Raw genomic sequence first — 27,526 nt, forward strand, 5'->3', positions numbered from 1 at the left:
CTCCAGCCAATATCCACCCTCCTGCAAGGAAACTCCACCTAAAAGCTGGAACAGCAACAGCTCCACCAGAGAGCTATTTCTCAGCCGCTTTCTATTTGCCTAGAATGGCGCCCCCAGGTAACCCGCAAAGGGGAAAACAAAGCCCAGCACAGCCCTGCTCTCCGAAGCACCAGAACTGAAGAAGATGACCAGAAGCAAAAGCTACGTGGGACTTGGCAGCCGACCCATCACCCCTGAGAAGCTGGCGGCAGGGAGCTAGAAGCTGGTGGATTACCTTCAGATAACCAGGTTGCTCTCCCCGAGCCTAACAGTGAATGGGCTGTCCTGGAAAACGAACGAGGCTGCAGTCAGAGCTGGTGTCTGTGTGCCCTCCACCCCGTCCCCCCAAACAGGTGAGGATCCGCAGCCGCAGCACAGTCCCGGATTTATGTAGAAGCTAAACAAGCTCTAGCTTAGCTCCCCACTCTCTTGGGGGCCCCCAAAAAATTAAAGGGAAAAACAAACTGGATGTACATTTCCAAAATATAAGATAAAAAACAAAATAAAACCTACATGCAGCAACAGTGTTTTGTGCTGTGTAGGCTCCTATGATATAAGTCATGGGCCCCGCCTGCTAGCCTGCTCCCTAAAACATCACTGGTTTGCTCCTTTCTATATATAGGGTGCCCACATTCTGCATGTGCAAATGGCTTTAGATACCTATGAGGTCCATCAATTACCATCTAGCATATATTCAACACCAAAAACAGCAACAGTTGACAAAGGACAGCTGGACATAGAAAGGGCCCCATTGCCTTCAGTAGCTTAGGGCCTCATCAAACCTAAATCCGGCCCCGCTGCAGCGTAAGGCACGTCCCACATGAAGATGCCTTGCTCATGAGCCAGATCTCTGTTGCCTGGATAGCTCACTTGGTTAGAGATCTGTGCTGATAGCGCCAAGGTTGCAGGCTCAATCCCCGTACGGCATAGCTGCATATTCCTGCATTGCAGAGGTTTGAACTAGATGATGGTCAGGGTCCCTTCCAATTCCTAAATTGTGGTGCCCAAAATCAGACACAGTATTCCAGGTGTGGTCTGACCAAGGCAGAACAGAGTGGATAATTAATAATAATAATAATAATTTATTATTTATACCCCGCCCATCTGGCTGGGTTTCCCCAGCCACTCTGGGCAGCTTCTAACTGAATATTAAAAACAATACAGCATCAGAGATTAAAAACTTCCCTAAACAGGGCTGCCTTCAGTTGTCTTTTAAAAGTAAAATAGTTGTTTATTGCCTTGACATCTACTGGGAGGGTGTTCCACAGGGCAGGCGCCACCACCGAGAAGGCCCTCTGCCTGGTTTCCTGTAGCCTCACTTCTTGCAGGGAGGAAACTGCCAGAAGGCCCTCGGCTTTAAAGGTCAGCACCAACACTTTGAATTGTGCCCGGAAATGTACTGGGAGCTGGGGGCCACCAGGTGGCGCATTGGAAGATGGCCGACAATAACATCTCTCTGACCCATACGAGGTAATTAAGGGGCTGCTATGGGAAGTATGTAGTCTTCCTACCCCCCCAGGAGACGGGGGGGCGCTGCCTTGCCAGCGGTGTTCACAATGCACCCCCTGATCCGAGAGATGGGGGTGCCGAACACTTGGCACGAGCCCTCGGTGAAATCAGATCTTCCTGACGCCGATTCCAATTAGCGCGTGCTGGTTAACTTCAGCTCGGAATTATAATTGGAAACATATGATTGGATTGAAGCTGAAGCACATACATCAAGTAATATTCGAGAGATAAGACTGCTGATTTATGGATCTCTGTGACTGGGAGTGACGGATGGACCAGTAAATCTTCTGATTTGTTTAGGTCGGAGCTAAACAATATAAACTGAAAGCTTTCGCAGATGATTTAGTATTGACTTTACAGGAGCCAAAATCTAGTACTAAAAGAGTATTAGAACTGATTCAAGAATTTGGTCATGTGGCAGGATTTAAGTTGAACAAGTTAAAAACCAAAGTTCTTGAGAAAAATTTAACACCGATTGAGAAAGAGAGGTTTCAGAAGGAGACAGGTTTAACAGTGGTTAAGAAAGTGAAATACCTGGGGATTAACATGACAGCTAAAAATGGGAACTTATTTAAAGACAACTATGAAAAATGTTGGTCAGAAGTGAAAAAGGACTTAGAAATATGGTCAAATTTGAAGCCTTCCTTGTTGGGTCGAATTGCTGCTATAAAGATGAATGTATTGCCAAGAATGTTATTTTTGTTTCAATCATTACAAATTTTGGACAAAGTGGACTGTTTCAAGAAGTGGCAGAGAGACATTTCTAGATTTGTCTGGCAGGGCAAGAAGCCCAGAATAAAATTTAAAATACTAACTGATGCAAAGGAAAGAGGTGGATTTGCCCTTAAACTTTATTATGAATCAGCTTTATTATAAACCTTAAACTTTATTATGAATCAGCAGCATTCTGCTGGTTGAAAGAATGGCTGCTTCTTGAGAACACAGACATTTTGGATCTGGAAGGTTTTAATAACGTTTTTGGGTGGCATGCATATTTGTGGTACGACAAGGTTAAAGCGCATAAAGCATTTAAAAACCATATTGTCAGGAAAGCATTGTTCAATGTCTGGATAAGATACAAAGAATTACTTGAAAATAAAACCCCAAGGTGGTTGTCACTGATGGAAGCAAAGGCTCAGAAAAAGCCCAATATGGAGGCCAAGTGGCCTAAATATTGGGAAATTTTGGAGCAAGAAGGAGACAAATTGAAATTGCAGAGTTTTGAGAAATTAAAAGATAAAGTGTGAGACTGGCTTCACTATTATCAATTAAGAGAGGCTTATAATTTGGACAAAAAAATTGGCTTCCAGGTGGAAAAATCAAAGTTGGAAATAGAATTGTTAGATCCCAAAACTAAGATACTTTCAAGAATGTATAACTTGCTGTTAAAATGGAACACTCAGGACGAGACGGTTAAATCTGCTATGATTAAATGGGCACAGGATGTTGGATATAACATTATGTTTGCTGACTGGGAACAGTTGTGGACCACAGGTATGAAATTTACGGCATGTAATGCCCTAAGAGAGAATATTATGAAAATGATTTACAGGTGGTACATGACACCAGTCAAGCTTGCAAAAATCTATCATTTGCCCGATAATAAATGTTGGAAATGCAAAGAAACTGAAGGTACATTCTTTCACCTTTGGTGGACATGCCCAAAGATTAAGGCTTTCTGGGAGATGATCTATAATGAAATGAAAAAGGTATTTAAATATACCTTCCTGAAGAAACCAGAGGCCTTTCTTTTGGGCATAGTCGGCCAATTGGTGCCAAAGAAGGATAGAACTTTTTTTATGTACGCAATAACAGCAGCAAGAATACTTATTGCAAAGTATTGGAAGACACAAGATTTACCCACCCTGGAAGAGTGGCAGATGAAGGTGATGGACTATATGGAATTGGCGGAAATGACTGGCAGAATCCGAGACCAGGGAGAAGAGTTGGTGGAAGAAGATTGGAAGAAATTTAAAGACTATTTGCAGAAATACGGTAAAATTAATGAATGTTAAAATGATGTTGGATTGAAAATAAGTGGTATTGGTAACAAGGTTATTAAGAATATGCAAATATGGATTGATAATGGATGAAAATGTATAGTCATAATAGGTTAAGATATAGAGTTAAGATAAATGAAAGAGGGTAAGGATTTGCTGAATTGATTATGTAAATGGGAATACAAAAAGGGGAGGTGTGAGGAGGTCAAGGAAACAAGCAAATGAGCTCAAAGATATCGAAAAATGGATTTATTCTTAATTTTTTTTCTTAGCTATTTGTTTTGTTTTTTGTATTTTCTTTTTTTTCTCTTCTATGTTTTTTTTTAGTTTGTTAACTTCTGTTTTAAATCCTTTTATTCTGTAAACCTATGTTTTTTGTAAAACGCTAATAAATATCTTATAAAAAAAAGTAAATCTTCTGATGAGTCACCACTAGGAGACTGTATGTTTGGAATGAAGGGGGGGTGGAGGAAAAAAACTTTTTTTTCTTTGCACGATGTGATATTAATAACCCTTCACCCCAGATAGAAATAAGATCGTTGCATTTCTATTAATCACAAGCAGGAATTTAAGAACTGTGTGGGATGGATTATAACAGGAGAGAGTATTGGTGAACGGTGAGAATGAGGAAAATTTTTATGACGCAGTTAAAAAATGGCGTCTCGCCAAGACAGGCTTGCCGGAGAAAGAAGGACAGGGGGAGGAGAATCAGGATCGTTCAAAAGAGAAGGAATATTGGAACGCAAGCTTGACCTGACAGAGCCTCCTGACTTATTTGATTTATTTGGCAAGCCTGAGAAAAGTAAAGGACAGACCAAAGATTATTATTTTTTTTTTTTATGGAAGCGTTGAACAGAGGCTGTCCCTGAGCGATATGATCTTTGAAGAGTACAAAACCCACACAGAGGATGCCTGCTAATCTGCTTGTGAAAATTATCAGAGATCGCAAAGAAAGGAATATACGATAACAACAAGAAGAGAAAGAAAGTAATAAAGGACTATCTGGATAGAACTGGATAGAACTGTCTAATTAAAGCAGTAATATAAGTGATGTTTGGACTCGTTCAGAGTTTTGGACTCGTGCGGAGCATGATGTATGGGTATCCCCAACAAAATTTAAAATTTGGCTGTATAATTTGGAACTAATGTGATTTGGATAATGTGATGCGATTGGCCTGTTAATAAAAATTATTTTTTTAAAAAGTAAATGTCCTGGGAGCCTATGTGATATGGTCTCGGTGGTCGCTCCCAGTCCCCAGTCTAGCTGCCGCATTCTGGATTAATTGCAGTTTCTGGGTCACCTTCAAAGGTAGATCCACATAGAGCACATTGCAGTAGTCCAAGCGGGAGATAACTAGAGCATGCACCACTCTGGCGAGACAGTCTGCAGGCAGATAGGGTCTCATCCTGCGTACCAGATGGAGCTGGTAGACAGCTGCCCTGGACACACAATTGACCTGTGCCTCCATGGACAGCTGTGAGTCCAAAATGACTCCCAGGCTGCGCAGCTGATCCTTCGGGGACACAGTTGCCCCATTCAGGACCAGGGAGTCCCCCACACCAGCCCGCCCCCTGTCCCCCCAAAACAGTACTTCTGTCTTGTCAGGATTCAACCTCAATCTGTTCGCTGCCATCCATCCTCCAACCGCCTCCAGACACTCACAGAGGACCTTCACAGCCTTCACTGGTTCTGATTTAAAGGAGAGGTTGAGCTAGGACTGGACTTCCCTTGACCTGGACACTAGACTTCTGCGGATGTAGCCTAGAATAACATTTGTTTCTCTCTCTTTCTCTCTCTCTCTGCATCCTGCAACCAAGAGAGCAAAAGGCAGAGCTCAAGGACGCACTTCCAGCCAGACATGCACTCTCAAGGAAGGCATGAATCTGGGTCAGTGAGGGGCGTGGCCTGGGGAGGGGGCGTGGCCTGGTCGGGCAGTGTGGCACGAGCAGTCCTGAGGGCCAGGCAGGAAGACTCGGAGGGCCGCATTTGGGCCCATGCCTGCAGTTCCCAACCCTTCGTTTGTGATTTAATGGTTACTTTTCTTTAAAAGGGTGTCCGAGCCAATCTGGGTCAACCGGCCTTCTAGAAGATGATATAAAAAAGAAAGGATTGTGAATTATTTCTATATGCAATGACGGCAGCAAGAATATTATTGGCACAAAATTGGAAGCAAGAAGAACTACCGACAAAAGAAGATCAGAGGATGAAACCGATGGACTATGCAGAATTAGATAAATTAACAGGAAGAATTCAAAATCTGCGGAACCGGAGATTCACAGAAGACTGGGGTAAATTTACGGACTATTTGGAAAGTAATTGTGATGATCAGATTACGCTTGTAGGTTTGCGAGAAGTTTTGTAAGGTGGACTATTTGAAATATTGCCAAAAACCAAAAAAGGTAACGAGGGGGAATGTTAGTTAAGATAATTAAAGGCAATAGGAATTTAAGAAATGCAGAATAAGTGATAAGAACGGAGGACCATCAGAGGGGCTGAAGGAAGTCCAAAAAGATTGTATAAGAAGTGAAGTTTTGTTGTAGGAATGATAATTAATATGTAAAAATTAATAAAAAAATATAATTAAAAAAACCTTCTACGGCTTAAGACTCTGTACGAAAGACACTCTGCACGTGGACAGAGGGACTGAGTCAGCATCTACTTAGAAAGGAAAACATAATCCTAGCTACGGCTATCACCGAAAGGGAGCTGTTTCTTCTGAGGTCCAAAAGGGCTATATAGGGCGATGCTCTGTGTACCCATCACCTGCACCCAGGTGGGCAGGGCAGACTGGCGCTTGGAATTCAGGGGGAAGGGGTTCAGCTGTGGACCCTCCAAGGACAAAAAGCTCATCATGAAGAGATTTGGGAACCTTGCAGAAAGCAGCCGACACCGTTCCAGAGAGCTAGGGAGGCGTACGTAAGAATATCTCCGTCTCCTTTTGAGCTGCTCTCCACGCAGCTTCCTCGGACTCGCACCCCCAGCCTGAAGCTAAGCACCTCTCTCTAGGCTCCTCTTTGCTGCTCCGGAAATTGCACGGCATTTAATTTGTGCGATAACACTCCAAACGGTGTCACGGGCGATTCAGCCTGGCTGGCAGCAAAGCTCCTCTCTCTCTCTCTCTCCCCAAGCGTCGGCCTTAGTCATCTCTTGTTTTGCAAACTAGGCTGTCTGTGGCAAACGTCAACAGAATTACAGGTCACCTCCTCCTGCCTGCCACAGTGGAGGTTCTGGGCAGCTCATGAGATTCTGGGCATGGGAGGAGAGCTGGACCTCCCCGGACCTCAGACAGGCATAGGCAAACACGGCCCTCCAGATGTTTTGGGACTACAACTCCCATCATCCCTGACCGCTGGGGTCCTGTTAGCTAGGGATGATGGGAGTTGTAGTCCCAAAACATCTGGAGGGATGAGTTTGCCTATGCCTGAGCAAGCACCTCCCCTCTTTCTCCTTGTTGTGCTTCTCTGAGGTTTTACTGCATCAGCTGCCCAAAGGATGGGAGCCTCAGGCTCAGGGGCAAAAAGTGGCCCTTGCAGGCCTCTCCACCTGGCCCTTGGGACTCTCCTCAGGCCACGCCCCTGAGGAGGTCTACTTCGCACTCAGTGCAGATATTTTTGTTGAGTTTGAAGAGCCATGATGGCTTAGAATGGGGTTTCTGTGCATGCAAAAAATCAAACCCACCCAACAGCCTAGTTGGTCGAGCATAAGACTCTAAATCTCAGGGTTGTGGGTTCGAGTCCTGGGTTGGGCGAAAGATTCCTGCATTCCAAGGGGTCAGACTAGATGACCCCTGTGGTCCCTTCCAACTCCACAAGTCTATGGTTCTTTGATTCCTGCTGTGCAAAGGCAACATTTCCATCCACTTTTGCCTCTGGGCCCAGCGTGTGGCCCCCAGAACCTTGTCCAGAAGGCAATGTGGCCCCCAGCTTGACAAAGCTTCCTTGCCTCGGATCCACGCCACCAAGGGGGAACCCAGGGCCCTCCAGATGTTGCCATTGGTCACACTGACTGGGGTTAATGGAAGTTGGGAGTCCAACAACTTTGAAGGGGGTCAGACTAGATGACCCTGGGGTCCCTTCCACCTCTACAATTCTATGGTTCTTTGAAACATGGAAGGCCACAGGTTTCCTGCCCCAGGGGATCAACACTGTGGGTAAATCTGGGCTCCCGCCTTACCTAGAAATCGAGATGAGTATAATGGGCCTCTTCTGGTTAAGGAAATCTCATCTCTGTTAGCCACAGTTTACCTGTTCTTAAAAAGCAGAGACATCACCTTGCCAGCAAAGGTCCGTCTAGTAAAAGCTCTGGTTTTCCCAGTCGTGATGTATGGAAGTGAGAGCTGGACCAGAAAGAAGGCTGATTGCTGAATAATTGATGCTTTTGAATTCTGGTGCTGGAGGAGACTCTTGAGAGTCCCATGGACTGCAAGAAGATCAAACCTCTCCATTTTGAAGGAAATCAGCCCTGAGTGCTCACTGGAAGGACAGATCCTGAAGCTGAGGCTCCAATACTTTGGCCACCTCATGAGAAGAGAAGACTCGCTGGAAAAGACCCTGATGTTGGGAAAGATGGAGGGCACAAGGAGAAGGGGGCGACAGAGGACGGGATGGTGGGACAGTGTTCTCGAAGCTACCAGCATGAGTTTGACCAAACTGCGGGAGGCAGTGGAAGACAGGAGTGCCTGGCGTGCTCTGGTCCATGGGGTCACGATGAGGCGGACACCACTAAATGACTAAACAACAACAACAAACTGTTCCCTCCCCAGGAACGCCCTCCAACAGATGTCAAGGCAATAAACAACTATTTTACTTTTAAAAGACAACTGAAGGCGGCCCTGTTTAGGGAAGTTTTTAATGTCTGATGCTGTATTGTTTTTAATATTCGGTTGGAAGCTGCCCAGAGTGGCTGGGGAAACCCAGCCAGATGGGCGGGGTATAAATAATAATAATAATAATAATAATAATAATAATAATAATAATAATAATTTGCAAGGGGGGAAGAAGCCTCGGTTGGCTTCTTTCAAGGTAGATATGTCTTTAAAGAAGGCCTCAATCAATCAATCAATCAATCAATCAATCAGTGACACACAAATAGACAGGAAATTTCACCAGGATTCTAAATTCATATTAGTTTCCCCTCCTGCTCCCTCACGGCCCTTTTTAAACGACCCAGTCATTCTGCGTTCCTTTCTTACTGCCATTTTAAAGCATTTCTTGGCTTCCTGCGTTCCTGCCTTTTAATCTAGAAGCTGCCTCGAGGGACTTTTCCTCCTTGTTGCGAAAAGGGAGGTCAGAAATATCCTGAAGTCAGACTAGCAGGCTCTAAGGACCTCGATCCAGAGAGCGCGTGTTCGGTGCTAGAGAGTTCCCAGACTCTCCCACTCACCTCTTGTCGGCCATCTGCCGTCGTAAGCCATTTCGGCTTCACTCCGTTGCTGACCAGTGGCTTTTCCTCCGGGACGAGGCAGGCATAGGGGGGTTCGGCGGGCTCGGCCCCCACGCTCTCCGAAACGGTTTTCACTTCCGAGGGGCTGGGCTTCTGCTCGGGGATACGAGCCACGCGGAATCTGGCCCACGAAACAAACGCCGTATATAAATGGCATATCTTATCTTGCTATATACATAGAAAGGTAAGGTGGTTGTCACGCTCCGCAGTTTGCCAGGGAAGGCAGGGCTGGGGAGCGCAGCAAGCAGAGTCAGCGGCCCCTTGTCTGTGCGAACCAGGGGTTGAAAATGGGCTTTATTTCACCCGGGTCAAAGACCCAGTTTGGCCCAGTTTGGTCAAAGATTCACCCATGCACATCTGTGTACATACACACAGGCTGGGAGCCTCAATGGTGCCCCTTTGGTGTGTGTATATAATACTAAATAATAATAAATTTTATTTATACCCCGTCAAAACCGGGCTCAGGGCGGCTAACACCCGATACAAAAACAAATTGATTGAAATACAACTTAAAAACAAGATTCAAATACAACATTTAAACATTAAAACACAGCCTCATTTCAATGGAAACTCAAATCAAAAACTTTTTGGGGATGAAAACGTCAAATCTTCACCAAGGCTAACTTTCCAAACTGGTCCTACATGGGCCAGAAAAAAGCCAGGGAAGTCCCCAAATAGGCATTCCATCGCAGGAGGAGAAAGGAAAGATATATAGATGTATTTTTTTATACTGAGTTCTGGGGAGATCATTCCAGAGACAGGGAGCCACCACCGAAAAGGCCCGTTCCCGTGCTGTTTTCCCTAGGGTGGCCCTGATCCGAGCATTAGGGAATTCAGAGCTGCCATTGGGAGGAAACGCAGCAGAGCCTTGTAGCTTCGAGGCCTGCCTTTGCAATCTTAAGGACTATCAACTTGACTTGAACAAAATGATAGTTCCCGGGACACCAAGTGCCTGAGCTTTGCAAGTACAACCACAGAGCGTGGAGCGGCCTGTTCCGTGACTCACCTGCCCACGGAGAGAATGGTGATCTCTCCCGGCCTGCAAGCCTTGACTCCGGGCTTCGAAAGCTTCGCGGTGGCGCTGCCAGGAGCGATGGAGGTGGCCGGCGTGGCTTCTGCCGAGGGCAGCACCTCCGGCCACTTCTTCTGGCTGCACCGGGTGCAGGTGGGGCCCGGGCGGGTGGCCAAGCCTTGGACTGTGTGCAGGTGGTGCTGGTGCCTGCAAATGTGGGGCAACTGAGGCAGAAGATGCAGCCTAAGTGGGGGTAGGGGGGGTGAGAGGGGGAAAGGACCACCGTTAGAGGAGAGAACAAAGACCCCCTCAAAGGCCACCCCACAGGTTCACCACCCAACTTGATCATGTTACGCCAGCAATCACTCCATCAACTCCTTCACGCCAGGGGGGTTGGACTGGATGACCTTTGGGGTTCCCTTCAGTTTCTACAATTCTAAGGTTTTACTCCTAATAATAATAATAATAATAATAATTTATTTATACCCTGCCCTTCCCGGTTCAAAAACCGGGCTCAGGGCAGCTAACCACAAATTTAAAACACTTAATTATAAAAGCAGCATAAAATACAGTATAAAAACATGAATAACAATAACATTCAAAATTCAGAAATCAATTTAGGTTAGGGGAAATAAGCATTAGATAATCCCCAGGGCTAGCTGGCTGAATTGGTCCTACTTGGGCCGGCGAGGAGGCCAGGGGAGAATTAACTGTGGGATCCCAGAGAAGGGAATCTTCATAAAAAGGGGAGGGAAGAGAAGGGAAATAAAAGATCAGGCTGAATTCAAATTAAAGGCCAGGTGGAATAGCTCTGTCGTACAGGCCCGATGGAATCCTGAAGGGCCCTAGTCTCCTGGGACAGAGCATTCCACCAGGTCGGAGCCATCACTGAAAAGGCCCTGGCCCTGGTGGAGGATAGTCTGACTTCCTTAGGGCCCAGGACCTCTAAACTATGGTTATTCATGCACCTTAAGGTCCTCTGCGGGGCAGACCAGGAGAGGCAGTCCCGTAAAGGTTCAACAAGAGCTTCAGCTTAATATTACATCCTTTTTCAGTGTCTGCACCGCCCTATTCCTCGATCGGCTGCATCGTGGGCAAAAAATGTAATGGGTGAATCTGATTGTTGAGAACCAGGATTATTATTATTATTATTATTATTATTATTATTATTATTTGTATACAGCCCTTCATCCGTAGATCTCTGGGCAGTTCACACGATAAAAATACAGGATGCTGCAACAGTCAGAGAGAGGAACTGGGTCTAGTCCCCAGTCATGAGGCTCCCTGGGTAATAGTAGTAATAGTAACTGAGGCATCTGATCAAAGTCTGTATTCTTGATCAAGGCTTATATTTTTTGATCAAGGTTGTATCTTAAAAATGAGCTTAAATTCACAAATGTTTCTTTCGAGGCAGGAAACCAGCAGGCAGCTGGCAGGCTCTTAGACAGAGGGCCCCTCTGGTTTATTGCGGTCATAAAAAGGCTGAGGTCACTGACCCTACATATTACAGAATACAATCAAGCTGCAATTAAGTTGGTAAATAGTAAGAATTATTGTGCCTCCCGTTAGAGACTTGAGCCACATTTTCATAAGGTTAAAAGGGCAAATAGAAACAGCAGCTGGACTAGGCAAAGCAGCTCTCTGAAACTGCTTTGAAGCTTTAGAGAACTTAGAATTTAGCTTAGCTTTTACTAAGTTCCCTTTCTTCTAAAAAACTATATATGTTATGAAATATATTGGCTTAAATGTAATTATGCAAAGGATTTAGAAAGTAAGAAATGTTAGATTCTTATGTTAGATTCTTATTTTATAGAATCATAGAATCATAGAGCTGGAAGAGACCACAAGGGCCATCGAGTCCAACCCCCTGCCAAGCAGGAAACACCATCAGAGCACTCCTGACATATGGTTGTCGAGCCTCTGCTTAAAGACCTCCAAAGAAGGAGATCTTTCATAGATGGTGTGTGAGGAGGTGAACCCAAGATCTCTGTTTAAGATAAAATTAGAACCATTAGCCATCTGTTTTGCAGGGAATAGGGCAAGAGGGGCCAAAGGTTATCTGGTAATTAAGGTGCCTGGTCGAGGTAAATGTAAGATATATGACTACTTGTTTGCCATTTATAAATAGAAGAAAATATAGCTCTCTGTCTCCCATAAAAGGTAATAGGAAATGGGTGTATCTTTTATGATTGGTTCTAGCAAACAGCCAATAGGAATTTCAACCAGGCTGATTGGACAGAGGCAGCCAAGGGAGGAGCAAGGGGGCTGGGCTGAGGAAATATAAGTGCTGGCCATAATGGCAGGAGGGCAGGCCAGAGCTTGGTAACCATATACCACTGTGCCTCTCATTTATTTGTCTGACAAATAAATTATTATTTTAATTTCTCTATTGCTGCGTTGAATATTTCATTCCAGCTAAGCGTTAACCACAAGCAGGGTGCTACATAACAACAACAACAACAACAGCAACAACAACAACAACAATAATAATAATATCATCACCCAGGGAGCCTCTCACAAGACACATACAAACCAACACACAACCATGCAAACAATAGACGGAGCATATTCAGTTGAAAAAAATAAATTTCTAAGATGCAGTTACATTTAGCAAAGTTTAAGGTGAGCCATAATAATAATAATAATAATATTTATACCCCACCCATCTGGCTTGGTCTCCCCAGCCACTCTGGGTGGCTCCCAACAGAATATTAAAAACACGATAAAAGGTCAAACCTTAAAAACTTCCCTAAACAGGGCTGCCTGTTTATAGCTCAGCCACAAAGAGGAGCGAGCCATGGCTTACGTGATTCTCTCTTTTTAGATAGGGGGCCATCTCTTTGTAGTCCAAACTGTTCACATAAATGGCCCCGTTTCTCTAACGAGGGGAGGGGGGTAATGATATGGGGCAGCGGGAGAGGGAAAAGGTCCAGATATCTTGCTTTTATATAATCAACTATTTTGTTCTATGTATATCACAATGTTCTTTTGTTACTGTGGGCGATGGCTGACGCAAATAAAGTGTCATTCATTCATTCATTCACTCTTGCTTTTACAATTTTGTATTTTAGCTAATTTTTGAAACTACTGGTCCGTAATAAAATGATCAGTTCAGCAAAGGAAAAGCCAGCCTTCTTACTTGTTGACGGGCTTATAGATGGGCTGCAAGACCTGCTTGCTGTGATAATCTTTCAGCATCTCCTCCAAGACTGCGGCGTTCTCTGTCGGCGGCAAATGAGAGAGACAGGGAGGGGAAATAAAGCAGAGCCATTGAAGAGGAGGTGAAAAAGGAGGAGGAAGAGAGTCATCAGTGCAACATGAAGCCTAGCAGGCCCACTAGTCCTCATTAAGGTGGGCGACCTAATTTTGGCTTGTACCATTTCAGTCCATGGGACAGTAGGGGCAGGGCCGGATTGAGGTTTGATGAGGCCCTAAGCTACTGGAGGTATATGTCCAGCTGTACTTTGTCAACAACAAATTGTCACTGTTTTTGTGTGTTGAATATATGGTAATATATGGACCTAATACTTATCTACAGCCATTTGCACATGCAGAATGTAGGCACCCTATCTATAGAAAGGAGCAAACCAGTGATATTTTAGGGAGCAGGCTTTGACATGCATTCAAACTGCTAGGTTGGCAGGAGCTGGGACAGAGCAATGGGAGCTCACCCAGTCGCGGGGATTCGAACCGCCGACCTTCTGATCGGCAAGTCCTAGGCTCTGTGGTTTAGACCACAGCGCCATGGTGCATCTAGCTCAGCCCTGGCTCTCCTGGGTTGCAGGCAGGGCATCATCTCTCAACTCTGCCGGAGATGCCTTTGGGGATTGGACCTGGGGACCTTCTGCCTGCTGTGGTATGTAATCCACTGAGAGCAGACAAGTGCAACATTCCTTGTTTTCCTAGAGTGGTCATGCAGGGGAATGTTTGGTCCAGCCAGTTGAAACTTCCTGTTCCTCCTGGGCTAGAGCATCCTTCCTTTTGCATGTGACTAGTGGGTGGGCATAACCTTTCCAGACCTGGTAAAAGGCCAAGCCATGCTGCCCGTCTCTCTCTTTTCTATCTTCCTTTCGTCCTGCGAACTTCCAGGACTGCTAACTGCAGTCACTAGGTCAACCCACATATGGGGTAAACCTGTTTGCATATGCTTGTAACTTTAAGCCTAAAGGCTGCCTTCAGGGATCTCACTGTGCTCTGCCTGATCCCGAGTAGACTTTCTTTTTGTTATTTACGAGTAAGACTGTGGTGTCTTTATTCTTTCAGGAGGAATTCAAGGGGTCTTACCAGGAAAATATTATAACGCATTTCAACCTGGACAAGCCAGACTGAATTGCGTATTGTCTTAAGAAACTCACACGAGTTTGCAACAAGTTTTCTTTTTTCTTTTTCTTTTTAAATATAATTTTTATTAGGTTTTTTTTAACGTATCATTTTCAACAGTAATTAAACATACTTTTACATCTTATTCAAATTTTTGACTTCCTTCAATCCTGTCTGAAAATTTTCCAATCTAATCTCTCATTATGCATTTCTTATTTTCCTTATTACATTTCAAACTCATAACCAATATCTCTATCTTTTTCTACTTTGGTTTTTTTTTTATAAATTTTTTTATTAGTTTTTCAACATATAATATAAGACAATACAAACAACAAACACTGACAAACAAACAAACATATAAACATGTATAATTTCAAAAAAAAAATTTCATATACCCAATTTCAACGACTTCCCCATGCCTCCCTTTTCTGCATCCCTGTTTTAAACTTTTTTCAGAAAAGTATCTTTTTCTACTTTGTAACACTTCGTATATTTCTCCTTACAAAACTTCTTGTAGTCCTACTAGTGTAATCTGTTGATTACAGTTGCTCTTCAAATAATTCATATACCGTATTTTTCGCTCTATAGGACGCACTTTCCCCCCTCCAAAAATGAAGGGGAAATGTGTGTGTGTCCTATGGAGCGAATGCAGGCTTTCACAGCCCTCCGTCTCGCTGTTCTAGCTTTGGGATGGCTGCGCTGCCCTGCGGAGGCTACAAAGGATGTCCCCAAAGCCTCAAGCCTTTGGAGTGCAGCTGCGCTCCAAAGGCTTCAGGGATCTTTGAGGCTGGCAGTGGGGGAAAGCAGCGCTTCCCTCCACTGCCAGCCCCACAAGCTCGGGGGGCAGCGGCAAGGCTGCACACAGCCTTTGCGCTGTTCCCTGACCTGCTCTTGAACGCACCTTGTTTTAGAGGGGGAGAACAAGATTTTTTTTTTTTTATTCCTGTTCTCCCCCTCCTATGGTCCAGTGCGTCCTAGGGTCCGGTGCGTCCTATAGAGCGAAAAATATGGTAAAAGGTAAAGGTAAAGGGAACCCTGACCATTAGGTCCAGTTGTGACTGACTCTGGGGTTGCGCGCTCATCTCACTCTATAGGCCGAGGGAGCCGGCGTTTGTCCGCAGACAGCTTCCGGGTCATGTGGCCAGCATGACTAAGCCGCTTCTGGCGAACCAGAGCAGCACACGGAAACGCCGTTTACCTTCCCGCGGAGCGGTCCCTATTTATCTACTTGCACATGACGCGCTTTTGAACTGCTAGGTTGGCAGGAGCAGGGACCGAGCAACGGGAGCTCACCCCGTCACGGGGATTCGAACCGCTGACCTTCTGATCGGCAAGTCCTAGGCTCTGTGGTTTAACCCACAGTGCCACCCACGTCCCTTGAAAAATACGGTACTTCTTCCAATCTTCTGTAAAGACTTGCAACAAGTTTTCTGCTGTGTAAAGGGGAATGTAAGCTCTGCTAAGTAAAGGAACTTGCTGGCACAAGGTGGGAAGGATGTTAATAAACCATATATCCTCTCCTGCCACCCTGAACATTCCCACACATGCAGGCAGAGGCTCTGGCACTGAGCTTGCCAATGAACGGGACTCAAGGAGGAGGGACTTTGACCACCCATAACGAACGGATAAAGCAAAGGTCCCCGGCCCCCCTCTTTCCTGTGCAAGTCTCACCTTTCTTCTCTGTGATCAGACGCACCAAGACCCCAATGGTGTCTTCGTTGGCATCTTCGATTCTGTAGGCAGGACTATTCCCTAAGGAGAAAAGGACGGCAGGATGAAAAACTCTCCCTGGCTTTGCTGACCTGCTCTGAAGCCAGCTGAGTCAAAAAGGGGTCGGTAGGTCAAGGGAGTCAGTCCCTGGAACTACAGGAAGGCTCATTTGTACTTTGTGCAGCGATAATATTTTTATTTACAGAATATCTTTTTACATAGAGGTTTGGCCCACAAGCTGACTTGGCAAATACAGTGGCACTGGCTTCAGTTGTTTTTACAGTGGTACCTCGGGTTACATACGCTTCAGGTTACAGACTCCGCTAACCCAGAAATAGTGCTTCAGGTTAAGAACTTTGCTTCAGGATGAGAACAGAAATCGTGCGGCAGCAGCAGGAGGCTCCATTAGCTAAAGTGGTGCTTCAGGTTAAGAACAGTTTCAGGTTAAGAACGGACCTCCGGAACGAATTAAGTACTTAACCCGAGGAACCACTGTATTGATGTTTTACCTGTTTGGCTATTTATGTAGTGGTTCATTATTCTTATTATTGCTATTATTATTATTATTATTACAGTGGTACCTCGGGTTAAGTACTTAATTCATTCTGGAGGTCCGTTCTTAACCTGAAGCACCACTTTAGCTAATGGGACCTCCCACTGCCGCCGCACCGCCAGAGCACGATTTCTGTTCTCATCCTGAAGCAAAGTTCTTAACCCGAGGTACTATTTCTGGTTTAGCGGAGTCTGAAGCGTCTGTAACCTGAAGCGTCTGTAACCCGAGGTACCACTGTATTGGGGAAAAATTATAATTTGTTTAGGAGACCATTGTAAGCAGGTGAGAACATTAGCAGGATTTTAATCTCACTTGTAAAGTAACAAAGACTATGGGCATTTTAGACGGATAACAAATGTGGATAACAGACTGACATGGAGATGTAAATACAGTCATACCTCGGGTTACAGACGCTTCAGGTTGCATTTTTTTGGGTTACAGACCGCCGAAACCCGGAAGTACCAGAACAGGTTGCTTCCAGGTTTCGGCGGTCGCGCATGCGCAGAAGCACCAAATTGCAACCCGCGCAACCCACTTAAGGACTCTATATGGGCTCTGGAATACCCCATATTGCCAAACCAGTTTCACCTCCTCCCTTACAACCACCCTGTGATGTAAATTAAGCCAAGACAGAGAGAGAGAAAAACTGGATGAACCCCTTTTCTGTGGTGGCGCTTCTGCTCTGGAATGCCCCAGACTGACGTGAACCAGACTCCTTTTTGTGTCTCCTACACCAGAAACCAAAGGCATTTTTATGTTCACAGAGTGCCTAACACCCCTGGTTTTATTGCTGGCAGTTTCAAAGTGTAATATCTCTTGTCCTTTCTGCTAGGAGGCATATCTTCTTAAAAAAGAAACAGTGGCTGCATATTATTATGCATTCTCAGTTACAGACTGCAGAAACTGCTTTCTTAATTGTACTTACACTGTTCTCGATTATATGACTTGGCTTTATTATTAGATGCTACGCCGCTTTGGGTACTTTTAATAGAAGGGCAGGATGAAAATAAATGATCAAGATGGTTTATTAAAATGACTCACAGGCAGGATTTAAATCTCAGGAGCGTGACCTGAGAGAGACACAGTCAAATTCACAATAAGCACAGTCCTGTTGTTTTGTTGCAGTGGGTTACACGTTTTCAGGTTACTTCCGGCGCCCGCGCATGCGCAGAAGTGCTAAATCGCTCTTTGCGCATGCGCAGAAGTGCCGAATCACGTCATGTGTGTGCGCAGAGGCGGCACTGTGGGTTGCGAACGTGCCCCCTGCACGGATCACGTTCACAACCCGAGGTTCCACTGTATTTTAAATGAAAATCACCAAAATCTACACTGCAGACATGGGCTGCCATGTGTCCGGCAACCATACAATATATGCCCTCTCAATTGCTTCTGTCAGAGAAATTGGCACCGATACAGGTGCCACATACCTGTCCCACATTTGTAGGAACTTGATCTTTTAGTGTGGCAGCACCTGCAACTGGAACTCCCTGCCTATTGATCTCAGGCGCCAGTGGCTTCGCTGTACTATTTTTGGCACCTCTGAAAACATTCCTGTTTAGAAAAGTCTACCCAGATGTTTAGAAAGTTTATGCGAGTTTTAATCTGCTAATTTAACTTTTTGAAATTACTGATGTTTTCTTCTTCTTCTTGATAACTTTATTGTTTTGTCTTTTCTTCTGTAAACTGCCTTGAGGTTTCTTTTTACCATAAATAGAAATAATAAAACCCCAGCTCCGACGTGTCCTGTCTTTATGTCTTTGCTATGAAACAAAGAAACATCCTCATTGCAGCTATGTTTCGCCCTGAGTAACGCTACCTGGCTTAACAAAAGCTTTGCCCCAAAATTGTGAGCAAAGGTTTCGTGCTTTGAATTTAATAGCCTGCCTGTTGCTGGTGATATAAGAGGGAGGGAGACAATTTCTGGAGATGCTGTGGTGGAGTTCAGGAACCCAGCAACTCCTTAGGACCTTCCTGAGTCAACAATGACCTCATAGTGGGGGATGGACGTATGCGCAGGGTTCCCGGTCTCACAGCTGCAGCCTTGCCAGTGAAATCTGGGCTTCCCCCTTGGCCAAATCCTCTTCCCCTGACACTCTCTTCCTCCCCTGAGGCAGCAATGCTGGCCAAGTTGTCACTCAGCCAGTGCCAGATTTACGTATAAGCTAAACAAGCTATAGCTTAGGGCTCTACTCTCTTGGGGGCCCCCAAAAAAATTAAAGAAAAAAAAACTGGATATACATTTCCAAAATATAAGATAAAAAACAAATAAAACCTACATACAGCAACAGTGTTTTGTGTTGTGTAGGCTCCTATGATGTAAGTCATGGGCCCCACCTGCTAGCCTGCTCCCTAAAATATCACTGGTTTGCTCCTTTCTATATACAATGGTACCTCGGTTTACAAACAGTCCTGTTTTTTAACTATTCGGTTTACGAACTCAGCAAAATCGGAAGTAGTGTTCCGGTTTGCGAACTTTACCTCAGTCTACGAAAGAAGACGGTGACGACAGTCATGGAATTAAAAGACGCCTGCTTCTTGGGAGAAAAGCAATGACAAACCTAGACAGCATCTTAAAAAGCAGAGACATCACCTTGCCGACAAAGGTCCATCTAGTTAAAGCTCTGGTTTTCCCAGTAGTGATGTATGGAAGCGAGAGCTGGACCATAAAGAAGGCTGATCGCCAAAGAATTGATGCTTTTGAATTCTGGTGCTGGAGGAGACTCTTGAGAGTCCCATGGACTGCAAGAAGATCAAACCTCTCCATTCTGAAGGAAATCAGCCCTGAGTGCTCACTGGAAGGACAGATCCTGAAGCTGAGGCTCCAAGACTTTGGCCACCTCATGAGAAGAGAAGACTCCCTGGAAAAGACCCTGATGTTGGGAAAGATGGAGGGCGCAAGGAGAAGGGGACCGCAGAGGACGAGATGGTTGGACAGTGTTCTCGAAGCTACCAGCATGAGTTTGACCAAACTGTGGGAGGCAGTGGAAGACAGGATTGCCTGGCGTGCTCTGGTCCAGGGGGTCACGAAGAGTCGGGCACAACTAAACAATAACAACAACAGCTGAACAGTGGAAGGGCACTAGCGGCAGGAGGCCTCATTAGGGAAAAAATGGATTTGGTTTAAGAACGGACTTCAGGAATGGATTAAGTTCATAAACGGAGGTACCACTGGATAGGGTGCCTATATTCTGCATGGACTGGCTGCATGGCAACATGTGCAAATGGCTTGAGATACCTGTTAGGTCCATAAGTTACCATAGCATATTCAACACAAAAAGCAGTGACAATTTGTTGTTGACAAAGGACAGCTGGACATATAAAGGGCCCCATTACCTTCAGGAGCTGAGGGCCTCATCAAACCTAAATCCGGCCCTATTTTGGCAGGCCTTCTTTGGCTGAGTCTTTCTACCCTGCCCATAGGCAGTGGAACAAGCACACCAGGACCGACCAACACACAACAAAGAGCACAAAGGAGATGATGACTGTTTGTACAGATGACAGCTTTAAAGAAGCAAATGGACACTCCCCAATACAACCAACGCCTTCAGAACGGGCACGTGCCTTGGAGAGATGATGCGCCACAAAAGCTCTGCTGCTGGCAGACTTCGCAGCCCAGGGCGGAGCTGCTTTTAAGCATTGTCTAGGAAGAAGGATGGGGGACGCGGGTGGCGCTATGGGTTAAACCACAGAGCCTAGGACTTGCTGATCAGAAGGTTGGCGGTTCGAATCCCCGCGACGGGGTGAGCTCCCGTTGCTTGGTCCCTGCTCCTGCCAACCTAGCAGTTTGAAAGCATGCTAGTGCAAGTAGATGAATAGGCACCACTCTGGTGGGAAGGTAAACGGCGTTTCCGTGCGCTGCTCTGGTTCGCCAGAAGCGGCTTAGTCATGCTGGCCACATGACCCGGAAGCTGTACACCGGCTCCCCTGGCCAATAAAGCGAGATAACACCGCAACCCCAGAGTCGGCCACGACTGGACCTAATGGTCAGGGGTCCCTTTAGCTTTACCTAGGAAGAAGGGTGCAGGATCTGCACCCAAGATGAGCATGCAGCCTGTCCTTTTTGCTACACCAGAAGGAAACGGATGTAGCCAACTTGCATCAAGCCAGCTCAACTAGCCAAAAGTGTACGATCTGCTCCAGCAATGACCCTCCGAGGTCTCAGCAAAAGAGTTGACCTGCGCCCCACTTTCTTGTTTTACTACACAGGAAGTTGTGCTCTGTTGTGGGTCTAATCTGCAACAGTTCACTGATGCAATAATAGGTAAAGGTAAAGGACCCCTGGGGGACGCGGGTGGTCCTGTGGTCTAAATCACAGAGCCTAGGGCTTGCCAATCGGAAGGTCGGCAGTTCGAATCTCCACAACAGAGTGAGCTCCCGTTGCTCGGTCCCTGCTCCTGCCAACCTAGCAGTTCGAAAGTACAAAGTGCAAGTAGATAAATAGTTACCACTCTGGCGGGAAGGTAAACGGCATTTCCGTGCGCTGCTCTGGTTCACCAGAAGAGGCTTAGTCATGTTGGCCACATGACCTGGAAGCTGTCTGCGGACAAATGCTCGCTCCCTCGGCCTATAGAGCGAGATGAGCGCCGCAACCCCAAAGTCGTCTGCGACTGGACCTAACGGTAAGGGGTACCTTTACCTTTTTTAAAGGACTCCTGGAAAGTTAAGTCCAGTCCAAGGGGACTATGGGGTTGCGACGCTCATCTTGCTTTCAGGCTGAGGGAGCCGGTGTTTGTCCACAGACAGCTTTCCGGGTCATGTGGACAGCAGGACTAAACCGCTTCTGACACAACAGGACACTGTGATGGAAACCAGAGTGCAAGGAAACACTGTTTACCTTCCCGCCACAACGGTACCTATTTATCTACTTGCACAGGTGTGCTTTTGAATTGCTAGGTTGGCAGGAGCTGGGACAGAGCAACAGGAGCTCACCCCATCGCGGGGATTCGAACCGCCGACCTTCCGATCGGCAAGCCCAAGAGGCTCAGGGGTTTAGACCACAGTGCCACCTGCATTGGTGGTGGGATTATACTGGGACATCCACACATAATTTGACATTATTTGTTGTTCTGCAATGCTTCCTGGATGACTATGAGGTAATATGATAGCAATGCCTCAAGGCATGATGGGGAAGATAGACATAATATTTGGCAAGGACCAAAAGGAACAATATGGTTTTAAACACCACACACAGGAAGAAGAAAGGAGAACTTCACTTGTGGATCATAAGTTCTTAAACGTGTCAACACAGATTGAAGTTAGAACACTAGCTGTTGTATAAGGGATTATTATTAAGATTGGATTGTAACTGGACTGAATAACAGTTTGGAAGCAGAATTAAAGGGAATTATTATACCTTGAATAATAACCAGGCAGAGGGCCTTCTTGGTGGTGGCGCCGGCCCTGTGGAACGCCCTACCATCAGATGTCAAGGAAATAAACAACTATCTGACTTTTAGAAAACATCTGAAGGCAGCCCTGTTTAGGGAAGTTTTTAATGTTTGATGTTTTATTGTGTTTTTAATATTCTGTTGGGAGCCGCCCAGAGTGGCTGGGGAAACCTGGCCAGATGGGCAGGGTACAAATAATAAACAAACAAACAAAAATTACTCTATTGCCTTAATAGCTCCCTGAAAAGTGCACTCCGCACCACTTGCAAAATGCGATGATTTGAAATACAGGGAGCGCCAATGGAGATTTCCTGATCATAATCCAGAAGAGCTCACATTCCACCCTGGCCCTGGCTCACCGTTCCTCTCGGATTTGGCCCCCTCCTCGTCCGTGTCCTTGTGGGCGGTGCAGTGATAGCCTTTCTTCATCAACAGGTTGCAGAAGAGGATCCCTAGCAGGCCCATCACGCAGAAAACCGGGACAATGGCCAAGACGGCATACTGGGTGGCGCTCTCCTCCGGCTTCCCCTCTCGGGTTCCGTTGGCAGCCATCTTGTTGTCCCGCCTCTGCAGAGCTTCGGCGTTGCGTGCCAGGCGGGTCAGCCACTTCCTGGATCCTGAGAGGGTAAGGAATTGGGAGAAGTTGGTGGCATCACGAGATCAACCAGAACGTACCACCAGCCGTGGGGTGACCCCCCTCCCTGTCCTTGGCTCCAGCTCCAACAACTGATGGGCTCCCTGCCTTCTGCCATCCCAGTCCCAATGGAAACCAGGCACTGTGGCCTTAATGGATTTGGACTTCACCATTCCAGTTCCCTACAACAATTCCCAGAGAAGACTGGCAGATTAAGTTGATGGATTCTGCTGAAATGACCAAAATAACCGGAAGAATCAGAAATCAGGAAGACCAAAGTTTTAATAAAGAATGGGGGAAATTCATCATTCATCTTACAAACCGTTGAAAATGGTTAACATCGTTCATAGGATTGGAATAACATTTGTAGTTCAATGGTGAATTTTGGATATAATGGAGAAGTAAAAGGTTTGGATAATCACAAAAGATGCAAGAACCACAGGACCCACAAAGGGGAGGAGGGAAGGCCAGGAGATTCTTCAGAATTGTATTTTTATGTTGTATGTTGGGTATGTGTTCTAAAAGCTTTCATTTAATTTTATGGGGAAAGAAACCAGCAATTCCCAGATTCTCCCTTTTCCTTAATGCTCGCTTATAGTAGGCTTTGAAAGCACAGCTGACCTTCATGGATCCCCTCTCTTTAAGCCGAGACGCTCAAAGGCTTTATTATTATTTACTTTATTTTATTATTTATCAAACTTATACGCTGCCCTTCATCTGAAGGTCACAGGCCAACATAAAAACAACCAAGCCCATTCCATTGTGTCAAATGCCTTTTAGGCATCTGGAAGCAAAGCAGTGGTGTTAAGGGCGCAGGGCGTGCAATCAAATTTAAACACCCTTTAACATCACATCCTGGTTGTTCCTACTTAAAACAAAATCCACATTTCACCTGGAGATCATTTCTGGGTGTTCATTAGAATGCATGCTTGTGGCAGAATTTTACAACCTGCCTTTGCCACACAGGCATGCCTGACGGATGAATCAACCACGAGTTTTTCAACATTTGGGTATCAACAATTATTGCCACGATCTGCCCTGCAGAAATTCCTGTTGCAACCTATGTCTGACTAGCTGTGATGCTTTCGCGCATCATGTTGTAAGGAACCGCAATGCGCCCCTTGGACCCGTTCTGGTATTTGACAGCCAGACTACACAGAGGTGGAAGCGGGAATCCCAGGGCTTGGAATTTCCTGCCTTTCTGCACCACCTTGTTCAGAGTAATAATAATAATAATAATAATAATAATAATAATAATAATAATAATAATAATTTCTTATTTATACCCCACCCATCTGGCTGGGTTTCCCCAGCCACTCTGGGCGGTTTCCAACAAAACACTAAAATACAATAGCCTATTAAACATTCAAAGCTTCCCTAAACAGGGCTGCCTTCAGATGTCTTCTAAAAGTTTGGTACAGTGGTGCCTCGCAAGACGAAATTAATCCGTTCTGCGAGTCACTTCGTCTTGTGGTTTTTTCGTCTTGCAAAGCACGGCTATTAGTGGCTTAGCGGCTATTAACGGCTTAGCAGCTATTAACGGCTTAGCGGCTTTAAGAAAAAGGAAACAAACTCGCAAGAACTCGCAAGACGTTTCGTCTTGCGAAGCAAGCCCATAGGGAAATTCGTCTTTCGGAACGACTCAAAAAACGGAAAACCCTTTCATCTAGCGAGTTTTTCGTCTTGCGAGGCATTCGTCTTGCGGGGCACCACTGTAGTTATTTTTCCCTTTGACATCTGGTGGGAGGGTGTTCCACAGGGCGGGTGCCACTACTGAGAAGACCCTCTGCCTGGTTCCCTGTAACTTGGCTTCTCACAGTGAGGGAACTGCCAGAAGGCCCTCAGCGCTGGACCTCAGTGTCCGGGCGGAACCATGGAGGTGGAGACGCTCCTTCAGGTCTACTGGGCCTTTGAGGCAGTTTAGGGCTTTCAAGGTCAGCACCAACACTTTGAATTGTGCTCGGAAACATACTGGGAGCCAGTGTAGGTCTTTCAAGACCAGTGTTATATGGTCTCGACGGCTGCTCCCAGTCACCAGTCTAGCTGCCGCATTCTGGATTAGTTGTAGTTTCCGGGTCATCTTCAAAGGTAGCCCCACATAGAGCACATTGCAGTAGTCCAAGCAAGAGATAACTAGGGCATGCACCACTCTGGAGAGACAGTCTGCGGGCAGGGAGGGTCTCAGCCTGCGTACCAGATGGAGCTTATGGCGCCTCCATGGACAGCTGTGAGTCCAAAATGACTCCCAGGGTGCGCACCTCGTCCTTCAGGGGCACAGTTACCCCATTCAGGATCAGGGAGTCCTCCACACCTGCCCGCCTCCTGTCCCCCCAAAACAGTACTTCTCTCTTGTCAGGATTCAACCTCAATCTGTTAACCGCCATCCATCCTCCAACCGCCTCCAGACACTCACATAGGACCTTCACCGCCTTCACTGGTTTGAAAGAGATACAGGTTTCAAAAAATCTCTCAGACCCACCCAGGAAATCCCAAGGTTTGCACATGCACTGAGACACACTGAGGTGTACCTGACAAGAAGCCAAAGAGAATTAGCATGATTCACTATAATCAACTTTTCTTCATGTGACACAAGAGAGAATATCAGGTTGTAATTAATCCTTCAAGTTCCACTCAGCGCTGTGTTATATACACGCCGTTGTCTGTTTTTAGGACCCGCCCTGTTTTCGTGATTCTAATTTGCTTTAAATGGTTTTCGATGATGTATTTTGAACTGTGGTACCCCACCCTGGGATCTGAGGGTGAAGGGCAGGAAATGATAATATAGAAAAATAATAATCAGAGAGAAATAGACAAAACCCAGAAATTTAGCAACTCATCCTGGGACTCTTGGGTTTTTATTTTTAAATAAATGTACTTGCCCCGGTAACATTAACATGTCACTTTAAAGCAAGTCATGACATGGTATCACTGCCTGGAATATTCCCCCACTGCCACTCACATGGGGAAGGGAAGCATCTGGGGCAATGACATCACACCCCACATTTCAATGCAACACAACTTTCCCAGGAAGAGAATAAGAAAGGAGCAGCAGTCAACTCACATTTCTTGCCTCTCCCTATGAAGTTCCAGACTCTGAGGCTCTTTCAACTGCTGTAATATTTATTAGTACACTTGTACTCTGCCCTTTAGGGGACACGGGTGGCGCTGTGGGTTAAACCACAGAGCCTAGGGCTTGCCGATCGGAAGGTCGGTGGTTCAAATCCCCGCGACGGGGTGAGGTCCCGTTGCTCGGTCCCTGCTCCTGCCAACCTAGCAGTTCGAAAGCATGCCAAAAGTGCAAGGAGATAAATAGGTACCGCTCCGGCAGGAAGGTAAACGGCATTTCAATGCTCTGGTTCGCCAGAAGCGGCTTAGTCATGCTGGCCACATGACCCGGAAGCTGTCTGCGGACAAAGGCCGGCTCCCTTGGCCTATAGAGCGAGATGAGCGCACAACCCCAGAGTCGGTCACGACTGGACCTAATGGTCAGGGGTCCCTTTACCTTTACTTTGCCCTTTAAATTTCATTTATTGCATTGGAGATTTTGTAAACAGAGCTGCCACCGTGGTATACAAGATAAAATGCAAAAGATTACAAATTCAATGAATGAAAAGCGGCGGAACTATTTCTACAATTTTATCCCACTGCATAAAATCATAGAATCGTCAAGTTGGAAAATACCCCAAGGGTCATCTAGATGTCAAAGAGAACAACTACCAGACTTTTAGAAGACACCTGAAGGCAGCCCTGTTTAGCGAAGCTTTTAATGTTTGATGCATTACTGTATTATTTTAATATTTTGTTGGAAGCCGCCCAGAGTGGCTGGGGAAGCCCAGCCATATGGGCGGGGTATAAATAATAAATAATAACATTATTATTATTATTATTATTATTATTATTATTATTATTATTTCCAACCCCCTGCAATGCAGGAATCTCAACTCACAATCCCCATCCAATGACTGGCTCACACTTCAGGGAAAGCCTTTTTAAACAAAAACGTCTTCCGGAGGTAGCTAAATATCACAATGCGAGGCGCTTGTCTCATTCCAGCTGGCAAATGATTCCAGAGGGCTGGAGCTGCAACACTAAAAGCCTCTTTTCTAGGACAAGCTAAGCGCACCTCTGGGGAAACTGGTACTCTCAGCAGTGCCACACCTAAGGAGCACAGTTGCTGGGGAGAACATCTTTTATGTCACTTGGTTCCAAGTCGTCCATCAAAGAACTGAAGGTAACCCAGGTGATCTCCCACCCAGGCCCTCAGCTGCTTCACTTTGGCAAGACAACCTAACCTGCAGACCATGTCCAGCCAGCTCCTTCCCTCTCCAGCTTGAATGGAAATAAAACATTCCCTTTTTGCACCTCCGCCATCTTTTGCTCTCACCTGAGCAACCTGGGAGGCCTTTGGGGGCAGACAAACAGGGCAGGCAGGTGGCGTTTGGGTCTGTCTCACCTTCAGGGCTATAATATCTGTGGATGGGAAGAGAGATGATCAGGTTAAAGGCTGGTATCTCAGAGATACCCCAGAGAAACTGGCATATCCCACCAGGACAAATATCCCCAACAGATCCCCTCCAGACTTTGAAATTTCACAGCTGGATGTACATTTCCAAAATATAAGATAAAAAACAAATAAAATAAAACCTACATACAGCAACAGTGTTTTGTGTTGTGTAGGCTCCTATGATGTAAGCCTGCTAGCCTGCTCCCTCAAATATCACTGGTTTGCTCATTTCTTATGTGCAAATGGCTTTAGATACCTATTAGGTCCATAAGGCAGCCCTGTTTAGGGAAGCTTTTAATGTTTAATAGGTTATTGTATTTTAATATTCTGTTGGAAGCTGCTCAGAGTGGCTGGGGAAACCCAGCCAGATGGGCAGGGTATAAATAAAATAAATAATAATAATAATAATAATAAT

General features: G+C 45.7%; 1 protein-coding gene and 1 long non-coding RNA gene across 2 annotated transcripts in view; both read right to left on the reverse strand.

Moving 5' to 3' along the window:
- LOC128412470 (uncharacterized) overlaps window positions 1-27,526 on the reverse strand; it is an 89,935-nt gene that overhangs the window by 21,387 nt on the left and 41,022 nt on the right. The gene's annotated exons all lie outside the window — the stretch shown is intronic.
- Window positions 1-27,526, reverse strand: part of RELT (RELT TNF receptor) — an 89,614-nt gene that overhangs the window by 3,542 nt on the left and 58,546 nt on the right. The window contains exons 5-10 of the mRNA XM_053385400.1: window positions 26,992-27,077; window positions 22,333-22,590; window positions 15,995-16,075; window positions 13,143-13,224; window positions 9,998-10,246; window positions 8,932-9,112 (exon numbers count right to left, since the gene is read on the reverse strand). Of these exons, the coding sequence (XP_053241375.1) occupies window positions 8,932-9,112; window positions 9,998-10,246; window positions 13,143-13,224; window positions 15,995-16,075; window positions 22,333-22,590; window positions 26,992-27,077 (937 nt within the window). The remainder of the gene's footprint in view (window positions 1-8,931; window positions 9,113-9,997; window positions 10,247-13,142; window positions 13,225-15,994; window positions 16,076-22,332; window positions 22,591-26,991; window positions 27,078-27,526) is intronic.

This window comes from Podarcis raffonei, chromosome 4 (genome assembly GCF_027172205.1).
Source record: "Podarcis raffonei isolate rPodRaf1 chromosome 4, rPodRaf1.pri, whole genome shotgun sequence".
Lineage (NCBI taxonomy): Eukaryota > Metazoa > Chordata > Lepidosauria > Squamata > Lacertidae > Podarcis > Podarcis raffonei.